Here is a 19,241-nt window from a genome sequence, read left to right on the forward strand (position 1 = left end):
TAAACGGAGCTGTTTTTTTTTTCTGTTGTTGTTGTTCACTTCTGCCGCGCTCTGGTCCAGAACGTGTCGCTTTCCGGTGAACATCGGGTGCCGCCTTCAACCCCGCTGCTAAGGTACGCATCCCACAGCACGTGCTTCTCCTTTTTGCTGTTATTGCTGTTTACAATTAATTTTTTTTTTCGCTGCGCTCACTGCACATGACGCAGACCGTTGGCCCCCGCCCCTCTCCCGTACACGCATATCGCTGCTCTTGTGTGTGTGTGTGTGTGTGTGTGTGTTTCATTTCTTCCCGTTTTTGCTGTCACCACTCCCACTGTCACTGATCCTTTTCCGCGCGTCGTGTTCTCTCCACACATGTCGAAGATGATCTCGTATGGCGTGGATGTGTTTCCTGTAGCCCATGGCAAGCGTGCTCGGCTGCTGCATGTGCGTAGCCGTGCGTTGACGCAACCGTTCCTCCTTTTTTTCGGTTCAGCGCGTGTATGCGTGCGATGGGGAAGGTGTCTAGAGAGTCGGTGTGACGCACTAGACGAGGGCATCCATGGCGACCTTGAGAGCGGCGATGAGGTCATCGACGTCCTCGATACCGCAGCTCACACGCACGAATCCGTCTGTGATGCCCACCTTCATGCGGTCCTCGCTCGTCATGTTCGCGTGGGTCATGACAGACGGGCAGGTGATGATGCTCTCCGAGGCACCAAGATTCTCGCACAGGGACCATGGGCGCGGCACGGTGTCCATCAGGCGACGACCAGCGGCAGTCCCGCCCTTGACCTCAAACCAGAGCATGCCGCCGTGCAGGTTGTTGCGGTGCTGCCGGTCGGCCAGCTCCTTCTGTGGGTGGGAAGCAAGGCCCGGGTACACGACACGGTCCACAGCGCGGTGCGTCTCCAGGAACTCCGCAATTTTCTGAGCGTTGTGGCTCTGCTTCGTCACGCGCAGCGACATTGTCTTCACCGTCTGCAGCTGCAGGAAGGCCACCTGAGGGCTCATGACGTTGCCAAGGATGTTCTGGGTCAGGCGCACCTTTGCATCCAGTTCCTTGCTGTTTGTGACGAGGGCGCCGCCCACGGTCATGTCGTGGCCGTCCACGTACTTGGTTGTGCTGATCAGTGTGACATCAGCGCCGTGGTCGAGCGGGCGCATGATGTAGGCTGTGGCGAACGTGTTGTCGCACATATGCACGATACCCCTCTCTTTGCATATCTTCGACACAGCAGCGACGTCGATGAGTATCAGCGTCGGGTTCGCGGGCGTCTCGCTGATCACCAACTTTGTGTTGGGTTTGATGGAATCGATGACGTTCTGGGGATCGCGCATGTCAACGAAGGTGAACTCCATCCCGAGGCGGCTGAAGAACACACGGCAGGCGCGGTTCGTGCCACCGTAGCAGCAGTTCGTCAAGATCGCGTGGTCTCCGGCGTTCATGAAGGATGAGATAGCCGTGGTGGTCGCAGCCATGCCGGTGTTGTACACCGTACAGTAGCTGCCGTTCTCCAAAGCGCACAGCTTCTGCTCCAGCACAGCCACCGTAGGGTTGGCAGAGCGAGTGTAGGAGTAGCCCTTCGCCTGGTAGCTGTTGATCGACTCCTGCACGAACGTGGTGGACTGGTAGATTGGGGTGAGGATGGCACCCGTGACCGGGTCGGGGCGGACGCCGGCGTGCACCTGCAGGGTGTCGAAGCCCTGCGACTGCGGCAGCCACGAGCCGGAGCCGGCCGTGAAGTCAGAGACAAGGTGCTGCTGCGAGGACATGCTTGCGAGCTGATACGAGAATGACAGTAACGAAACGACAAGAAAAAAAAAGAGAAGTCGAAACCGAAAAGCGAAAGGAGAGACAAGGGGAGTCGTTGGTGAAGTGAGTACAACAAGAAGGACGTCGAGGCGGGAGTAGTACGATCTGAACGCTTCCGTGTGCACAAAGGCCTCGTCTGAGGGGGAGGGGTTGCTGTGAATGGGCAAGTGTGCCGGTGGAATAAAGGCTGAACTCTGAAGAAGACAAGGTGAAGAGCGGGGGCGTTGGCAGGCTAGGAACTGGTGAGGCGAGGCGCGGTGTAGCGTGTGCGCCGTGGAGAGGTGCCAGAAACAGCGCAAAAGAGGGAGAGAACTACAATGGGCGAGTGCGTGGTGTCGATCGAGCAAGCAAGATAGGCAAGTCAGCCAGTCCAAGCTAATGGCAATGATGGGGGGCATCGACGCGGGCTCTTACAGAGCTTGAAGACCTGTTCATTCCATCAGTTGATGATAGACCACATGGGCGGCACCGATAAACAGGTTGCTTATTTTACCTGCTTCACGTGCGCGTGTGTGGGTTTTTGTTGGGCAGGGGGTTATTCATGATTGAGCGCTGTGAGTGGCATGCAATAAGCGCATCACCCGCAAAGAAAAAAAAAGCAAAGAGAAAGCGTATCTCTTTTGGCCGGCGCGTCGTAGCCCTCTCCCCGCCACCTGTGGCACGGATGGCAGCAAGCGATGAGCTGCGCTCGATGACAGCAGCAACGGCAGCAGCTCTAACCACCAGCGTGTCGACCTCCGCGACGACAAGCTCCATCTCCAGGCCTCTTTGCCTCAGCCTACCACTTCCGGCACTATCCACAATTCATTGATGACACTCACAAGCGATACGGCACTACACAGCGGCTATCAGACGGCACCACGCTTGCCCAGCACATCGCCCCCGAAAGGAGGCGATGTGGGCGCGGGTTGCACTTTCAGTGCAGTACTTCCATAGCGTCATGGTCGGAGTGATCAGATTTTACCCTACGAAGTTTGTTGATCATCATCAGCTCGCTTTCGTGCCCTTTTCTGCGCGTTCGCAGCTCTCGCATCGACGACGGCAGCAGCGGCAGCATTCCCGCACGCAAATGTCCCACGGTACACCTCAGGTTTCTGAAATTCGCAAGGGCTGAACCGAAAACGCTCCGCGTCGGTTTGGGAGGCTTTCTCGGGGGCGAGGGAGAAGTGCGCACGTACGCCCCCTCCCCCTTCATACACACACACACACACTCTATTCACAAGCAAACACCCGAGCATGGGGTGCAAGCTCAAGATCACGACTGTTTTGCCTTCCGCGGCGCCATTACCTCGCAGCCTCTCCTCTTCACCCTGTCCTTCCCCCGTACAGCGAACGGCTTCCCTCATCTTGCAAAACACAGGCGGATCTCACCAGCACTGAAGTACGTCCCACAGATCCGTGTTTAATTCTGCTGCGTATGCATTTTCTGCTTATGTCTCCTCTGCGAGACAAGAGCCCTTCCCGCTCTCTCTCTCTCGCTGCCCCAAAGAAGGATCGAAAGAGATAGATGAGCAGCGCTCGTCAAGAACTCCCCGCCGCATGCACCCGCTCACACGCCCACATGTTAACTCGCTCTTTACCTAACACTATACCTCATCTCTCCCTCCACCTTGACATCTCCTCCACCTTTCATTCATGCCGAAAGCCAAAGAGCTCTGAGAAAGGGAGAAGGGCTACGGGTGCGCACGACTCGCAGGAGTGTGTCCCCGACTGGTGAAGCAGCAGCAGTCAATGCCTGGCATTCTGGCGCTATCCGGGCACGGCACAGCTCCGGCTACATAACTTTCAAAACAGTGAACGCTGCAATCAACAGCAAAACGAGAAGATGCGGAAGAGGGAATGCGAACGGCGGAGTGAGAAGGCAAGGAATTCACAGGCGATGGTCTCGACCTCAGAGGCGTGCCGACACGGACGAGCACTCTGATCATAGGCTTACCAGCAGCGACCCGTGAGGGCGCGAGCTATGGGAGTGGTGGGGCGACGGCGATTACGCGCAGTGTCCAAGAAAGCAAACGCAGCCCCCAAGCATGACCAACTCCGTGAGAACGACTCTATTGCCGTCCGTACTCGCTCATGAGGTGTGCTGCGGCACACGTGAAAACATTTTGGTATGTTTCAGCACCTGTTCAGGTGCGGCGACGCCAAAAAAAAAGCATGTGTAAAGCGGGTCATCAGGGCGAGAGAGCAGCTGTGGATCGAACATGCGCCGCAAGGATCACGTAATGCCGAGTAACACCAAGGGTGGGGTGAAGCTGGGACCATGGAGACGTGGGCTGTCCGCCTCACCGCAATCCGCCCCGAGCCGTAAAGCGATGGAAGAGGAAGTGCATCATCAAGGCAGTGCCTACAACACGCATCTATGGATCTGTAAGAAAACAGAGCACACACACACACATATATATATATATTTACGAGCAACGCCAAGAAGCCGGTGCGCGTGACTAGAGAAGACGTAGGCGGCCCTCTTTAGCGCGCATGCACGTTGTGGAGCCGGCGATACGATTCTTCTTGCGCTGCTACAAACGTGATCGCGACCACGCGTCGCTTCCGCAAAGCGCCAGAGCAGGTCGATCCACCGACAACAAGAGCCCGCAGTCGTGCCCGAGGGTGGGTTGCAGGCAGACTGGCTTCCCGAGAAAAAGTGAGGTGCTGGACTCGGAGATACCACGATTCACCTGTCTGTATGCACTCCCTATAACCGTGTCAAGGCGGAAAACGAAAAGTAAGACGACTGAGGAAGGTATCCTTCTCTCCTTTACATATATATGGGGATAGATGTATTCTCTGCCGTGCTCGCTCTCGTGGACGGCGTGCAGGGTTTCCCCCAAGAGTTTCCCGCACCCTTCCCCACTTTTCCACAGACGTCGCTGATGATTGCTCTTTGGCGCATCACAAGCACCGCGCCACCCTGCGCGTCCTCGACTTCACTGTATCGACTGCGACGTCGTGTCGAGGTCGGAAAAGCCGATCAGGTTTGTGAATGTGTTGCCACTCGGTGACCACTCATCATCGGAGCGCAAGGACAGCTGAGACAAGTTGTCTGACGTGAGCGGCAGCGACGACGGGTCTGCGGGACGCCCTTTCTGCGGTGTGGCTGCCGGCCGTGCACGAATATGCACTTTGCTACGCGTGTGCCGCCGGCGGCCGGGGAGCGGAGGGGAGGAAAGCGGCCCTGGCACATCGGCGGCAAAAGTGTCGTCGGCCGCCTCGCGCCGTCTCGGGTGTGTCTGCCGCGTCCGTTGCGCCGCCATCGCGCGTGGCAGTGCGGGGTCCGGCCAACGCATCGTTGGCACGAAGACATCCCGACCGACGCCGCCGCCGGTGGCTGTCGTCAGTGCATTTAGTTGGTCATGCAGCTCCTGAAGTACTCTGTTGGGCAGTCGATGGGGATCGCGATGCAGCCTTCCGTTTTTAGCAGATGCGGCATCACGAAGAGCTGCCAGGCCACCCTTTGCCACCTCATGTGAGGCTGGACGACGTGCAGAGCCTCTCCCCTCATCACGCATCGGTGGGCGTCGATCTGAATCTATCGCGGTCGTTACCACTGCCTCAGGCGGTTGCCGTGGCCGTTGAGCATCGGCTGTGCGAAGCAGCTCCATGTTGTAGCAGCGGAGCGCCGCCTGCGAGCGGGCTACGCGCACCGCCTCCACCATGTCGCGTAGCCTCTCCTCGTCAAGCCGGAGCTCGGCTTGCTCATCTTCCAGACGCTGCTGTGCAAGGACGAGCTGCTGCTTCGCCTCCGCCATAGCCGCTTTCTTCTGGGTAAGCTGTGCCTGCACGTCCGCTATGGCGACAGATCGGCTCTGCACATCCGCCGCTCTCCGCCGAAGTGACTCCATCTCTCTCTGCGCTAGAGCCTCCATATCGCCAAAGCCGCGGTGCATCGCAGCGGTCTCGACTGCTAAGTCACGCTCCTCCGTGTCAAGGAGACCAAGGCTTTGCTGGAGCGCCAGCAGGGCTTCGTGGAAGTGCTCCTCGGCGGCCTGGCGCTCCTGCTGCACAAGGTGTTGCCATCGGCGGTACTCCCGCTCCCACTCATCTTTGCTTCGCTTGTACGTCGCCTCCTGCTGCGCTAACCACGCGCTCTCGTCTTGCAGGTGACGGTCCAGGTTTTGAGAGGCGAGACGCAACTGCGAGGCGCAGCCCTCAAGTGCAGCGCGCTCCGCCTCGGTGTTGCTGCACTGCGTCGCCGCCAGCTGCTGGAGGCGCTCCAGCATTTCCGCCTGTTCTTTGAAGCGACCCTCGCACTCCACTTCGACGCACCGCCGGCCCTCGTCCACCGCCGCCTCATACGCTTTCACTGCCGCCGCGGCATCCTCAGCGGTTGCCATGATGTCACGCAAGAGCGCCGTGGACTTCTTCACGTCCTCCTGTGCAGCCGCCTGGATCCGCTGCTGCTCCGCACGCAGATCCTCCTCGCGGGCAAAGTAAGCCTTGAGCTGCTCCATCTGCTTCTGGTGCAGCGCCTCTTCCCTGGCCATAACGTCCTTGTGCCGCGCCTCGGCATCACGGAGGCGCTCTACGTGGAGGCTATGCCGTCGCCGACGCTGTTCCTGCAGCTCAGCCTCCTGACGCTGCAGCGTGGCCTCCAACTCGCGTTGGAGAAGCCGCTGATGTTCCGCTGCCCAGGCCTCACGCGACTCGATGTACACGCGTTCCATGCCGAGCGCTTCGTCCTGCAGTCGCTTCAATTCCTGCTGCGTCATGGCCTGCATGTCGATCAGCAAGGACTCGTCCATCTTGAGCAGCCGCTCCCTCTCCTGATCCTCTGCGGACCGCCAGAACGCCAGCATGTCATCAAAGAAGCGTGTGTACTCCATTCGCTCGGCCTGGGTTTCGCTCTCCACGCCGACGGCGAACGAAGTTTGAATCTCGCGCTGCACGAGTGACTGCAGCTCTGATCTCCACTCATCCATCTTGAGCCCCTCCGCCTCCTCCGACTCGAACACGTCGTCGAGCCGGCGCAGAACGGCCGAGACGGCCGCCGTGAGAGCCGTCTTCACCACATCCTTGGCCGCCCCTGCCGCACCACCGCCGTCGCCGCTCTTCTCCTCTAGCAGCTCGCGTAGATCCGCCTCCTCTTTTCTTGCGGCGCACAGTTGTTGCTGTGCCTCCGCGATTTTGGGTTGGTACTCCGCCTTCACAGCCTGCTCTACGCTTTGACGCGCCGCCCGCAGTGCCGCCTCGTGCTCGCCCTGCGACTCGCGAATTTTTGCCTCGGCAGCGCTCTTTTCGTCCTCGACAGCGGCACACAGGCGGCGCAGCTTTCCGTTCAGTTGCTCTACTTCAGCCTGCTTCTGCGCCTTTGCGGTGCGCCATTTCTCCATCAGCGCCGTCTCGCGTTCCCTCGTGGACTGCAGAAGCTTCTGCTTGGCTGCAAGCTGCCGCTGCAGCTGCTCCACCGTGACCTCGTGCGATGGAGGTGGTGGCGGCACCGCGGCAGGCGCTGCGGTGGACGACGTCTTCGCTGTCGGCGGCGAATGCACGCTTGGAAACGCAGAGGTCGGGGATGCGCTTTGCGCCACATCATCATCGGAGCTGCCAAAAACGCCTGGCAGCGAGCTTTCTGTTTTTCGTGAAGAGGCCGGTGCTTGCGGCCTCGTACCCAAGCGGCCAGCTGCCGGTGTCACCCGCCCAACCTCTTGAGGGCGACATTGCCGCTCTTGCTGCTGCGCCTCCCGCTGCTGCTGCAGCGCGCGGCGTCGTGCCTCGAGCATCGCGGCTTGCCCAGAAGTCGCGGTGAGCCCCGGCAGGTTCGACTGTGGCACCCACGCATCGTCGTCGCTACTATTGCTGCTGAAAGCCATGGGAGAAACGCAAAGCAGCGAAGATGCAAGCCGGCGCGTTAGAGGTGCTGCCGTGCAGCTCTGCCTTGTACCCTCCCTCTATGGGCTACGCGAGGGCGAACAGCAAACAAGCAAATGCGGGCCAACGAGGCGCCCGCGTGCTCGACGTCCACAGGAACTCTCGTGAAGCGCACCTGCGTCGAGGTGCACGCAGAAGGTACGGACGAGCGCCGGATGGGTGATGTTGGGTTGGGGCGCAGGCAAGCGGAACTTCTACGGAGGCTATTTTTGTAGATGTGTGCATGCAAACGCAGGAGGTGAGACATAGAGAAGACGCCAACATACGCCAAGAGAGACGTGACGAGTGGGGCGGACACTCGACAACATGGATCGTAGGGTGTGATAAGTAGAGAGGGGAGAATCCGGAGGTGAGGGGCCTCGGTCACCATTTGCTTTCCGGAGTGCAAAGCAGCTCGCCATTCATCTTTTCGCAGCAGCAGAAGCCTATCCTTGTGCGGCATTCTCGAGGGCTCGGCCTCACTAGGCGAACGAAGAACGAAGGGCCACACACGCATCGTCTGCACCTCCGCAAAAGTGCCTCAGAAGCCACCCAGTCACCCGCACTAGCTTCCGCAGCGGCCCACTGCACTACTGGAAGAAGAACAGCAAAGCGCAAGCACATGCTGCTTCTCAGCCCCCTTCACAGCTCCTCACACCCGATGTAGGCCACGTCGGCAGCGCAGTCGGCGCTTGTATGTTGCCTTCTTTTTTTTCTTTGAATAGTTCGTTAAAGCTTTTTCATTGTATGTGCAGCGAGAGACTCTCGGCTCTCCATCAGCTTCTATACAGCACGTTATCGGCTGGCTTGCTGCAAAACAAAAAAAAAAACTGAGAGCCGGACGCGCGCGCCAAGTATGAACTTTGGCGGACAGCCCGTCAGCAAGCGCACTCTCCAGCGACATCCTTGATCGGCTTGCGCTGCGTCACGGCCTCTTTGACGAGCTGAAACGCCCCTAGCAGCCCACCAAGCACGGCTGACTCGCGCGCCCCGCCTGCCGCGTAGTACTCCAGGTCGGATAGCTTCATGAGCAGAAAGCACTTGCAGTCCTGCGGTAAGTCCATCGCCATCATGACAGGGTGGATCTCGCGAGTCAGATCCGCCATGGAGATGCCCTTCTGCACAACGCTTTCCTCCGCCTTGACCCAGCTTGTCGCGAAGTCGCTGGAGAGCATATCCGACACGATCGCCGTCACGTCGGCAGGGGTCGGGTTCCCGGTGACTCGATAAACGGACTCCTCTGTTATCTCATTTGCAGAGAGCGCCGAAGCCTGCATGGTGTTGAGGCACCGGCGCAAATCACCGTGGCTGAGGCGGAACGCGGCCGCCAGCCCGTCGGTCGTATACTTGACACCCTCCTGCTCCGCCACGTACCGGAGGCGCGGCATCATCGACGATTTCTTCACCGGCGCGAAGCGGAAGCGAGTGCACCGAGACTGCAGGGCGGGTATGATTTTGTTGATGTGGTTGCAGAGAATGCAGAAGCGCACGTTGCGGGTGTACTTTTCGATAACGCGACGCAGCGCGGCCTGGGCATCGTGGGACATCTGATCTGCCTCGTCGAGGATCACAAGCTTGAACTTTGCCGCCGGGCCGCCGCTTCCACCGCCAGTCGAGCTGCCGGTGCCCATCATCGAAAATATGGAGGAGGTGCTAGCGAACTCACGAGTCTGCTGGCGCACCACGTCGATGCCACGGTCATCGGACGCGTTCATCTCGAGCACGTTCGCGCGCACTCGAGCCTTACCATAGAGGTAGTACGCGCATGCCTTAATGGTGGTCGTCTTCCCGGTACCAGGCGGACCGTAGAGCAACAGGTGAGGCATGTTACCGCTATCCATGAGGTGCCGCAACGTGCTGAGAATGTCCTCGTGTGCAACGACGCTCTCCAGCGTGCTAGGGCGGTACTTCTCCACCCATGGCAGATGGCTGGCAGCCGCCTTGGCCTCTTCGCCTTGTCTGCCTGCGTACATCGCAAGGGTCTGCAGGAAGAACGAGCAACAGAAAAAAAGGGCGCGACAGCCTCAAGTCAAACACTCAAAGATGTGATGCACCAGGAGAGATTCGCTGCTTAAAAGTAACAATACTGCCGCGCGGATGCGATTCGTGCGCCACTAACGGCACCAGGCGTGCGCTTCTATGATAGTAAAAGCGAGGGACTCTATCGCGTGCAGAGAGAGTACCGACGACGCTGATGTGTGCCTATCTCTGCGTGTGGATGTTTTCTTTTCATGGTCTGTTCTCAGCTGTATGCATAGCGCAGAGAGCTGAAGAGCCCCTCTCGGCAGATGCTCACTTCCACTGGCTGACGCGCTACGCAAGAAGCTCAGAGACCCCTACCAAAAAAAAAAACGAGGAGACCGCAACGAAGCAGAGGGCAACAGGCGGAGAGAAACAGCCGAAGAGTGGCATGCGGAAGTGCTTGGTGCAGGATGAGGAAGTCACAATACGCAAATACAGGATGCGGAGAGATTTTCACCGGGGCATGGCCGACGTGCCTGCTAGCTACAGCCCACATCCCCATGACCCTCCTCTGGGGTCCTAGCTATGCAAGTATCCACATTGACCAGTTGCGCAGACCAGAGTAGCTGGTGCACAGAAAAACAGCGCGAGTACCGCAAGAGCAACGGTGCGATCTACACCTCCCTCGATCTTCCTTCCTTTGCTTTTCCTGTTTCGGTAGTCGACACCACCTATGAATAGCCTTGCACATGCGCAAGTGTTCCTCCCCCTCCTCCTCCGACTCACCTTAGCTGAAGCTAATGTTCTTTTTTTTGTGTGTGCTATTTCTTAGAGGAACAGGTAAGAGAAAGAGAGGACGCAGCGTAGAGAAGGTGCGGCGACGAGGTCACCAGTGGGGGAGGGGGAGGGGGCGAGAAAAATAAGCCGGACAAATAGAAACGATCGCTACACGCGCCACACAGCAACAATTTACTGAAGCATACAAAGACTCAGACGCGTCTATAAAGTAACGACAACACACATGCTGAGCAACGCCACGCTTTTCGACGTCACTTCGCCAGCGCCGATGATAACGTGGTGGGCGCACATACGCCGTCCGCCACTAAGCAGCGTCTTTCCCACCTTTCGTTTAAAACATCTGGCATGTGCGGCTGATGCACAAGGACGCCAGGCAGTATCGTAGCAATCCAAAAACACGCCCACAGGGCGTCGGAAACCAACCAGAGAAAGGAGCAGAGACGGTGTCGTTTCAGGCGATCTCCTCGCACCTCGGCCGTTCAGCACTGAAAATAGGCGTGGTGCACCGACGCAGGAGCCAGCAGCCGCAGACCGGGGAAAAGGCGCCGCCGCACACGGAGGGCAACGCCACGTTCCGTTTTTTTTTGTTTGTTTTTCGTTTGCTCCCCTCCCCCTCCTTCTCTTCCTTCGAAGATGCCCTTGATGTACGCCGTCGTGTCATTGGCACTCTTCGATTTCCTGGCGATTCTTCGGCGCGTACTCCACTAGATTGCGTGGCGGATCACCTAGCTCCGAGTACTTGTTCATGAGTTCCAGCAGCTGTATGAGCCGGGGATCTTCTGCGCCAGAGATGGGGTTCTGCAGTAAGTCACAGATCTCCTGCGCCTTGGCCCGTTGGCGGTCGTAGCGCTCACAGTCCTCCTGCGACAGCTCGCTGCGGTGAGCGTCCATGTATGGTCCGTACGAGTCTCGCATAAGCTTTATGGGTTCCACAAACTGAGGATCCGCTAGCGTGGAAATCAAGGCCGATGCCATGGCCTCCGTTGCACGATCTACCTCGGCGGGAATTTCGGCGCCGTTGCCAGCCGGCGCCGCTGCTGCTGCAGCCGAGGATGACGAAGCCGCTCCCGGCGTCGCGGCTGGGTCCAAGTGACCTCCCTGCGTGGCGCTGGAGAGCTGCTGCAGCATCTCCATGCACCGCCGCGACGCTTCATCAATCTCAGCGTCACCGACGTTATTGCGGTCGGGAAGCTTGCCTTCCTGCTTCATCTGCTCCAGTAAGTCGTTTGCCTTGCCGATGTCCTCCTCCTCCATCACGCGCACCAGCTCCTTGACTCGTTGCAGGTTTTCCTTGTCCTCATCGCCCAAATTCTCCTCCTCCTCCAGCGAGGAAACCATTGTCATGACACTTTTCTTGAAGCTGTCGAGAGACGCGTCGTCAGAGCCGGCGCCGCCGAGCATGGACATGAACATCTTCATCATGTCGGCGTCGCCGCCGGCTGCGCCAGATGACTCATCCAGAGCCTTTTGCAGATCGTCCTCCAACTTCGCGTCCCGCACGCGAACCTCCTCCTCATGCTTGCGCTCCTGCTCGTCGACCATATCCATCGCCTCGTCAAGAAGCGCGTCGAGGTCGCCATCGGACATTTTTCAGCTAAAATCGACAGCGAGTAGTGGGGCGTCCTTCAAGGGGACGTGGTCCTTAGCTCGTCGCTTCAGGGGATGTGCGGGCGTTGTGTTGCAATGATGGGAGAAACGCGTGGTGATTCACCTTCGTTCATCCCTTCCCACAAAACGCATATACTAGCGTACAGATGTACCTCGCGAATCCGTGAGAGAAGAGCAGATGATAATGATCTTTGGTACTCGGTTCCAACTGTGCGAATCAGTCCTTGACGCGCGCACATATATACACATATGTGTGTGTGTGTGTTGTGTCTTTGACCACGTCTTGGGGAGGGGGAGGGGGGCATGGAGGAGGAGTGAGTGGAGACCGGGAAAACGATACGAATGGCGAGAGGAGAGGACGGCGATCGCATCCAGAGGAGAGAAAAGGAGAAAGACGTCCGCTGTATCGATGCGGAGAGGATGGGCTCGGCTCCGGGCAGAAACGCGGTCCTTGCCCCCTCCCCCAAAACCTCTCGCGTCCTTCTCTTATCAATCGCGAGTACGCCACTTATGCACACGCACGCGCACATGTAGCGAGCGCCACGCGCCAAACAAACACACAAAAAAAAAATCATTGCCGCCGTGCGGAAATGCGATGAGGCTTCGAAAAAACTCTGTTTCCGCGCAATGCGGCATCCGGATACCGCTCTGCTTGAGAACCGAAGGGCTCCCTTGCACCTTTGCGCGGCTTTGGTTACATTGCGCGAGCACATGTGAAGGTAAATGTCAGAGAGGAAGAGAGATACCGACCTGGCAAACGGCCCACTCGATCCCACCGCCTCAAATGCCTCCTCCAGCTCGCAAGAGAGCGCGAGGCAGACGGCAGCGCCGTAAGTAGATGAGTGATTGCAGCAACCTTGCAACGAACTCACCCACGTGGCCACTCTCGGGTCAGCGATGCTGCTTGTGTAAGACGCGGCGATACTTGATACGGTGCTCCTTCGCCGCCTCCTTGCGTGCCGTTTTTCGGGCAAACTTGGCGTCGATCTTCTGGCGTTTCTTGCCAAGACGCGAGCTCGAGGGCTCTGCCTCTACTTGATGGGCGGTCGAGTCGTGCCCTTTCAAGGAAGGCGAAAACGACGCTGCAGTCGATGAGCCGTGATGCTGCTCGGATAAAGAAAAGGAAGAGAGTCCCGACTTGACAGACGAAGCGCCGGTGTCGCAATTCTTATGAGACATCTTATGGTGCTGCTTGGCATTCCGCGCCGCTCTTTCCAGTTCCTTTGCGGTCGCGCGACTAATCACCGCCGCGGTAATGCGTCGGCGGGCTTCCTCGGCCGACTCGCCGCGGTCGGCCTCCCTCCGCTCCGCCTTTTTCTGCGACTGAGCAACGCTGGCATGATGGGCCTCGGCATTCTTGCGTCGCGTCGACTTTTCATTGGAGGCAGCTAACGAGAAGTCGGCGAAGAAGTCGTCCACGCCGTCCTGCCACTCCTCCTCCTCCACCACTTCGGTCGCCATGTGGGCAAGGGTGTCCTCGAACTAGCAGGAACGGTGCCGACTCGAACGTGGGATAGCAGCAAGGCTAAAACGGTACACGCTCCTGGAAAAGTGCACTAGAAAGCACGAGGGTCCAACAAGTGCAGGTGTCCAATGAGGGGCAGAGAAGGAAAGCAGATGCACACACGGCCATTGAGGACGGCACGCGCGTCCGCATCCGAGTATCAAGAGAAGAGACACATACCGTATGGTGGGGAAGTGAGTGTAATGGAGGATAGCAACACAAGAAAAAGGCGTATTCGACATGAAAAGGCATGCGGGAATAGGAAAAAACGGAGAGGAAGGGAGGGAGAGAGAGACGGACACAGCCCGCAACTCGGTGCCTTAGGACGGAGGCACCACCGCTTTGTACGTGCGGCTTGAATTCTTCTTCCTCCCTGGGCCAACGCGCAAAGAGCAGCATGGCGGCGAGTGGCTAACGACGCCCGAAACACCTGCGCTGGCACAACGGCATCCCCTTCATCTTCGCTGACAGCATCTACAGTGCAGTCCGCAGCACCCTTCTCCGCCTCGGCTCTTGTCACTCGCGTAACGCGCCACGGGGCTTTACGCAGCACTCGGACATGTGGCCTGTGCGAAGAAGAGAGAGTCCCATCGGAGCAGTGGGGCGCCGCGCAGGAGGCGTCGCCTTCGTCCCTTCGCGATTTTTTGATGTGTGTGGGTGTGTCGCTGTTAGTTTGCCGGTGTTCGCTTTTTTTTTCAAAAATGACAAAACCAAACGTAACCGAAACGAAAAAGATCGAGCAAATAACTGCAGCGTCAGCGGAGATCACTGCAGGTGCCTGTGAAAAGACGCGCACGATTACTGCTCCACCGTCTTCGTGGTCAGGCCCTTGAAGGACGCAACCGGCACGTTGGAGATGACCGTGTAGAAGTGCTTGTGCTTGTTGCCCTCCGTCGTCTCCGACTTGCGCTGGATCAGCACACGCACGCGGCCAGGGACGCCCTTCACGCCCTTGTGCCAGATGTACGTGTTCAGCGACGCGTCAATGCGGTTGTCCTTCGTCTTCATCAGACGGCCCACAAACGCCTTGATGCGCTTGATCGCCAGCGGAGCGCGCTTCGAGAAGGTCTTCTTCTTCAGCAGCTTCGACAGGTGGATCGTCGCCTCCATGCTCACAGCGTCGGGCTTGCGGCCAGTGCGCTTGAGCAGGGACGCGCGGGTCGCACCGCGCACGCGCGAGTTCTTCGCCGTGTTGCCGACGCCGTGGAACTTCTTGCGCTTCTCCTCGTCCATGTTCGCAAGCACGCGCTTCCAGCGCTTGTCATCGCGGTTCTTGCGGCTCTCCGCGGCCTTCTTGCGGGCATCGATGATGGCAGCCTTCTTCTCCTTGCCGAGCACCTTGCCCTTCATACCAGCGCGCGTCATGATTGAATCACACACACACACAATGCTGCTGGGGGAAAAGAGTTGTTTCGTGCATGTGGGGAAAGAGAGGGTGTATGTGTACGTGCGCATGTGTTTGAGCACGCCAACGCCAAAGGCGTGCACATCGAGCCACCAAGAGAGGGAGCAATGAAGCCAGCGGCACGTACAAGAAGGGTTAAGGGGAAAACGGTGACCGGGGATAAGTGTAGAGCGGGAGGGACGAACAATCATTGCCAATGGCGACGCAGTGGAAGACGGGCTCTGCAGGTTAAGCGGCACGTCTTCATAGCACACACCAGCGGAGCTCGAACAGCTCGCGGAAGCGGCTACGCGGCCCGAAAGGCTTCTTCGTTCACTGAGGCTCTTCCTGCCTGAGCAAAAGAGAAGGAGGTTCGTCTCATCCGCCCTCGACACGGACGCAACCGCCAACGAAAGCGCCATCGCGCTCTTCTTGGTCCCCGACCTCGCTGGTCGCTGCCCTTGCTGCGCGCATCCGCTCCTCTCGGTGAAGCGACCAGGGAAAATGGGGGAGGGAGGATGGAAGGCTGGGCAAGCGCTCGCGCTGACCTGCGGTCCCTCTCGCCCGCCCTCCGCCTTGGCGGGTGTCAGACCTGTAATATTTCTTTAGGGAAGGGAAGAGCATAATAACAGCGCACGTTGTGCCTACAGAAGCTTCATGAGGGACCCGTGTAGGCGTGTCTCTCTGTGCGGCATGGGCAAATGGGAGGACACATCGTAAGAGACGCTCACTGAACAAGGTGCACGCCTCGCATAAGCGTACACACACACACACACACCGCAGGGGTGTCACCCCTGTAGAGCACATCCTCGCTGAAACCCAAACAAAACAAGCGTAAAACGACAGAAAAGAGAGAAAGAGAAACGGATTCAAAACGAAACCGAACACACGCATAACGCCGAGACGCTGAGGACAGACGCGCACGATTACTGCTCCACCGTCTTCGTGGTCAGGCCCTTGAAGGACGCAACCGGCACGTTGGAGATGACCGTGTAGAAGTGCTTGTGCTTGTTGCCCTCCGTCGTCTCCGACTTGCGCTGGATCAGCACACGCACGCGGCCAGGGACGCCCTTCACGCCCTTGTGCCAGATGTACGTGTTCAGCGACGCGTCAATGCGGTTGTCCTTCGTCTTCATCAGACGGCCCACAAACGCCTTGATGCGCTTGATCGCCAGCGGAGCGCGCTTCGAGAAGGTCTTCTTCTTCAGCAGCTTCGACAGGTGGATCGTCGCCTCCATGCTCACAGCGTCGGGCTTGCGGCCAGTGCGCTTGAGCAGGGACGCGCGGGTCGCACCGCGCACGCGCGAGTTCTTCGCCGTGTTGCCGACGCCGTGGAACTTCTTGCGCTTCTCCTCGTCCATGTTCGCAAGCACGCGCTTCCAGCGCTTGTCATCGCGGTTCTTGCGGCTCTCCGCGGCCTTCTTGCGGGCATCGATGATGGCAGCCTTCTTCTCCTTGCCGAGCACCTTGCCCTTCATACCAGCGCGCGTCATTGCTACGAGTTTACGTGATGACTCGGTTTCTAAAGACAGCGCGTGCGTTTTCGCGTTTGGCGTGTACGACAGTGGGTGTTATATATATATATATATATACATATTTGGGGGGGGGGGGCAAGAGTAGTTGTCGCGTTGGAAAGAGACGATGCCAAACCCGCGGGAAGTGTCGTCGTCGTCAGTTTTATACAGAAGAGGAGGGTGAGTGTGAGATTACATAGAGAAGGTACGAAGGAGGGCATGCACTGCCACGAGTCTATTCTTCTCTTGTCAATGGGATAGGAACGTGAGGATGCCTTGAGCCAGCAGCATCGATAGCCTCCCTCAGCACACACGCCGCGTCTCCGCTGTACCGCAGTTCGTCTTCGCTACTCTGTTTTGAAGCTAACCAATGCGGATGGGCAAGAAAGAGGTCCAAGAGAAAGGGAAAACGAAAAGACGCACACGAGCGGTGGCGATGTTCCACTATTCTACATCACAGCGCTGAGCGACACAAAGAGTGCGAGGGAGAGAGAACAAGTGAAGGGACGAGCAGGTGGTAGACGACCCGTGAGAGAAAGAGAGAGAAGGGAAGCGGGAGGCTCAATGTGCCCTCACTTCTCTTTCTCCATCCCTACCACCACCAACCAGCAGCAGCACCCACGCGTTACTCCGGCTCCGCTTCGAGCTGCCCTCCTCCGCGCCATCAAACCAGCTTGCCAGAACTCTTCACCAGCTCCAGCACCTCGGTAACGTCATACCGCTCCAACCTGCCGTCAAACCCGGCCATCACGAGATACTGGTGTGCCGAAAAAGCGCTGGCGTGTCTGCTCCCTCGAGCAGCACCACCGCTCCGCTTCGGGGCCGCCTCAGTCGACGACGTGGCAGCGTCGGCGCGGCCATTGTCGAACGTGGTCACCGGCTCAGCTGCTGGCGGGGGCGTAATCGTCGGACCGCTCCAGGCACAAGCCGCCGCACAGACAAAACCGGGACCTTGGCGACGCAGCACGTGACGCTGGCGGGTACTGACGTACACCACCGCCCCGCCGTCCGACCAAACAATCAGCTCAAGAGGTGACACATGCGTCGTCTCGAGCGGAGAGGGCGCCCCTGCACGCGCGTAGCGAGTGGGTGTCAGGGACGTCGCGGCTTTCGGCCTCGCTCTCTTGTTTGCTTTATTCTTTCCCAGCCGCGATAGCAATTTGGCGGCAGCCTTGGCACCGCACCTCTGCTCGGATGGCTGAGACGCACTGGTGTGCAGCGTGGCTACGGCACACAGATTCCAAACCCACGCACCCGGCTTGAAGAGAATAATTTTTTTCAGTAAGAGCAGCAAGGGCAGTTCTTGCCGGACTGATCCCCAGAGTAGCACCTCCCCTGTTGCGTGACCCGAGTAGAGGTACGAGTTTGGGTTGCTGCTTGTGGGATTGGGGCTCGCTGCCAGGCATGTAACGCGGCGCTTGTCGTACCTCCAGTCTCTCCGTGCAGCGGGGAGCCGCGTACCATCCGGTCCCTCCTGCTGCTGCCGCTGCTGCTCTAGAAACGCCTCTTTTGCGCTGTGCGGAAGGGTGCCGCATTTTCTTTCCAGCACATCAATGGCGTCCGCGGACACCGAGGCTGGCACCACTCCAATGTAGTCCGGCGAATCCGCGGGCGCTGCCGCAGCTGCCTCCTCCTCGATGGCTGCCTGATCGCTCAATGGATTGCATCGCCTGCGATTGTAGAGAAACGTCTTGAACACGCGACCGAGCTGGTACACCGGTTCATGCACCGACGTGGGATCATCGCGTGCGTCGGCTGTCACGTCGGCCTCGCCGGTGGGATATGGCATAGTGTCGTGATAAGTCCATGTGGCGCAGTTCCATATGCAAAGAGTGCCCTCCTCTTGCCCCACTACAAGCAGCGGCGTCGAGAGAGACAGAGAAGGGGCAACGTAGGTGAGGGCCGTGATATGACCGTGGTGTTGGAATGCATGCAGCAGCGCGAGTTCCGACGAAGCGGTCGTGACGCGGAACACATACACGTCCCGCAGAGAGGCCGCACAGCAAATGGCAGGCCCATCGTTGACCTTCGTAGATGCCCGCCTAAATCGCGCGCCAGTCGCGCAGTGCTCCATCTTCGATGCGTTTGCCGTGTCCGCAGCGCATGGCGACGTTTCAGGGATGAGCTGCAGGGCTGTGATGGCAGCGCCGCCAGGCCTGAATATGCTCTGCATGCGATACGTCACTGGGCACCAGACAGCAACCACGCCGTCCTCGGTGCCGGTTAGCACCCAGCGTATATCGTGGTTAACGACAAGGTCAGCGTTAAGGGCATCACAGTCTGCACTGCCGGCTCCCGGTGCTGCTGGGCTCGCCGCCGGCGGAGGCTTCAGCCACGTCGCGCTCGAGGCGGCCGAGTTGCACATCGGAAAGCATCGAACAGCATTCACCCACTGTGGGTGGCGCAGTCGCACCCTCAGCTTCTGCGTTTGAATGTTCCACACGCAGACATCCCCACTACTGCACGCCGCATAGAGGCAGCCGCCGGTCGGGTCGACGTCGACGTCGTTGACGGAATCGGTGACACCAGGATACGCACAGCGGAAGGAATCAAAGGCGGGGGCAACGCAGCACATGGTGGGTCCTAGAACGAAAAACAAAGGAGGAAGAGACGGTGTATTGTATCGGCGCTGTTGCACTCATGTCCACCCAGACTGCTCTTTGGAGGGCGTTCGTACGTGTGTGCCGTTGTGCAGGTGTGTGTAGCCGCGTTTTCACTATGGAGCACAAGAGCGGAAAGCAAAAAAAAAAAGAGAAAAGACTCACGCCTGGGTCTTTCACGGGCGAGGAAGCGTTCGCCCACCGTCGATGACCACACCGACCAGAGAGCAGT

The 19,241-nt window shown here is 58.6% G+C and overlaps 8 protein-coding genes and 3 non-coding genes across 11 annotated transcripts; all 11 read right to left on the minus strand.

Annotated features, from left to right (window-relative positions):
• Positions 1-525: 525 nt before the first annotated feature.
• On the minus strand, positions 526-1,755 carry LMJF_35_3230 (putative cystathione gamma lyase; the record flags this gene model as incomplete). Its single annotated transcript, XM_003722669.1, has 1 exon — positions 526-1,755. One exon carries the CDS (start codon positions 1,753-1,755, stop codon positions 526-528), a length of 1,230 nt encoding a protein of 409 aa, XP_003722717.1.
• Positions 1,756-2,153: 398 nt separating this feature from the next.
• On the minus strand, positions 2,154-2,301 carry LM35Cs2C3.1. The gene has a single exon (XR_002461117.1). It is a non-coding gene; the product is annotated as a C/D snoRNA (small nucleolar RNA).
• A 264-nt stretch (positions 2,302-2,565) lies between these two features.
• On the minus strand, positions 2,566-2,651 carry LM35Cs2C2.1. Its single transcript, XR_002461137.1, has one exon. It is a non-coding gene; the product is annotated as a C/D snoRNA (small nucleolar RNA).
• A 57-nt stretch (positions 2,652-2,708) lies between these two features.
• LM35Cs2C1.1 lies at positions 2,709-2,790 on the minus strand. The gene has a single exon (XR_002461148.1). It is a non-coding gene; the product is annotated as a C/D snoRNA (small nucleolar RNA).
• A 1,929-nt stretch (positions 2,791-4,719) lies between these two features.
• On the minus strand, positions 4,720-7,122 carry LMJF_35_3240 (conserved hypothetical protein; the record flags this gene model as incomplete). The annotated part of the gene is made up of 1 exon (XM_003722670.1): positions 4,720-7,122. One exon carries the CDS (start codon positions 7,120-7,122, stop codon positions 4,720-4,722), a length of 2,403 nt encoding a protein of 800 aa, XP_003722718.1.
• A 1,395-nt stretch (positions 7,123-8,517) lies between these two features.
• On the minus strand, positions 8,518-9,612 carry LMJF_35_3250 (putative replication factor C, subunit 3; the record flags this gene model as incomplete). Its single annotated transcript, XM_003722671.1, has 1 exon — positions 8,518-9,612. The coding sequence occupies one exon, from the start codon at positions 9,610-9,612 to the stop codon at positions 8,518-8,520; it is 1,095 nt and encodes a 364-aa protein (XP_003722719.1).
• A 1,444-nt stretch (positions 9,613-11,056) lies between these two features.
• Positions 11,057-11,986, minus strand: LMJF_35_3260 (Peroxin 19; the record flags this gene model as incomplete). The annotated part of the gene is made up of 1 exon (XM_003722672.1): positions 11,057-11,986. The coding sequence occupies one exon, from the start codon at positions 11,984-11,986 to the stop codon at positions 11,057-11,059; it is 930 nt and encodes a 309-aa protein (XP_003722720.1).
• A 912-nt stretch (positions 11,987-12,898) lies between these two features.
• LMJF_35_3270 (conserved hypothetical protein) lies at positions 12,899-13,468 on the minus strand (the record flags this gene model as incomplete). The annotated part of the gene is made up of 1 exon (XM_003722673.1): positions 12,899-13,468. The coding sequence occupies one exon, from the start codon at positions 13,466-13,468 to the stop codon at positions 12,899-12,901; it is 570 nt and encodes a 189-aa protein (XP_003722721.1).
• Positions 13,469-14,309: 841 nt separating this feature from the next.
• LMJF_35_3280 (putative 60S ribosomal subunit protein L31) lies at positions 14,310-14,876 on the minus strand (the record flags this gene model as incomplete). The annotated part of the gene is made up of 1 exon (XM_003722674.1): positions 14,310-14,876. The coding sequence occupies one exon, from the start codon at positions 14,874-14,876 to the stop codon at positions 14,310-14,312; it is 567 nt and encodes a 188-aa protein (XP_003722722.1).
• A 945-nt stretch (positions 14,877-15,821) lies between these two features.
• Positions 15,822-16,388, minus strand: LMJF_35_3290 (putative 60S ribosomal subunit protein L31; the record flags this gene model as incomplete). Its single annotated transcript, XM_003722675.1, has 1 exon — positions 15,822-16,388. One exon carries the CDS (start codon positions 16,386-16,388, stop codon positions 15,822-15,824), a length of 567 nt encoding a protein of 188 aa, XP_003722723.1.
• Positions 16,389-17,073: 685 nt separating this feature from the next.
• On the minus strand, positions 17,074-18,984 carry LMJF_35_3300 (hypothetical protein; the record flags this gene model as incomplete). Its single annotated transcript, XM_003722676.1, has 1 exon — positions 17,074-18,984. The coding sequence occupies one exon, from the start codon at positions 18,982-18,984 to the stop codon at positions 17,074-17,076; it is 1,911 nt and encodes a 636-aa protein (XP_003722724.1).
• Between the last annotated feature and the right edge of the window lie 257 nt (positions 18,985-19,241).

Source organism: Leishmania major, chromosome 35 (genome assembly GCF_000002725.2).
Source record: "Leishmania major strain Friedlin complete genome, chromosome 35".
NCBI lineage: Eukaryota > Euglenozoa > Kinetoplastea > Trypanosomatida > Trypanosomatidae > Leishmania > Leishmania major.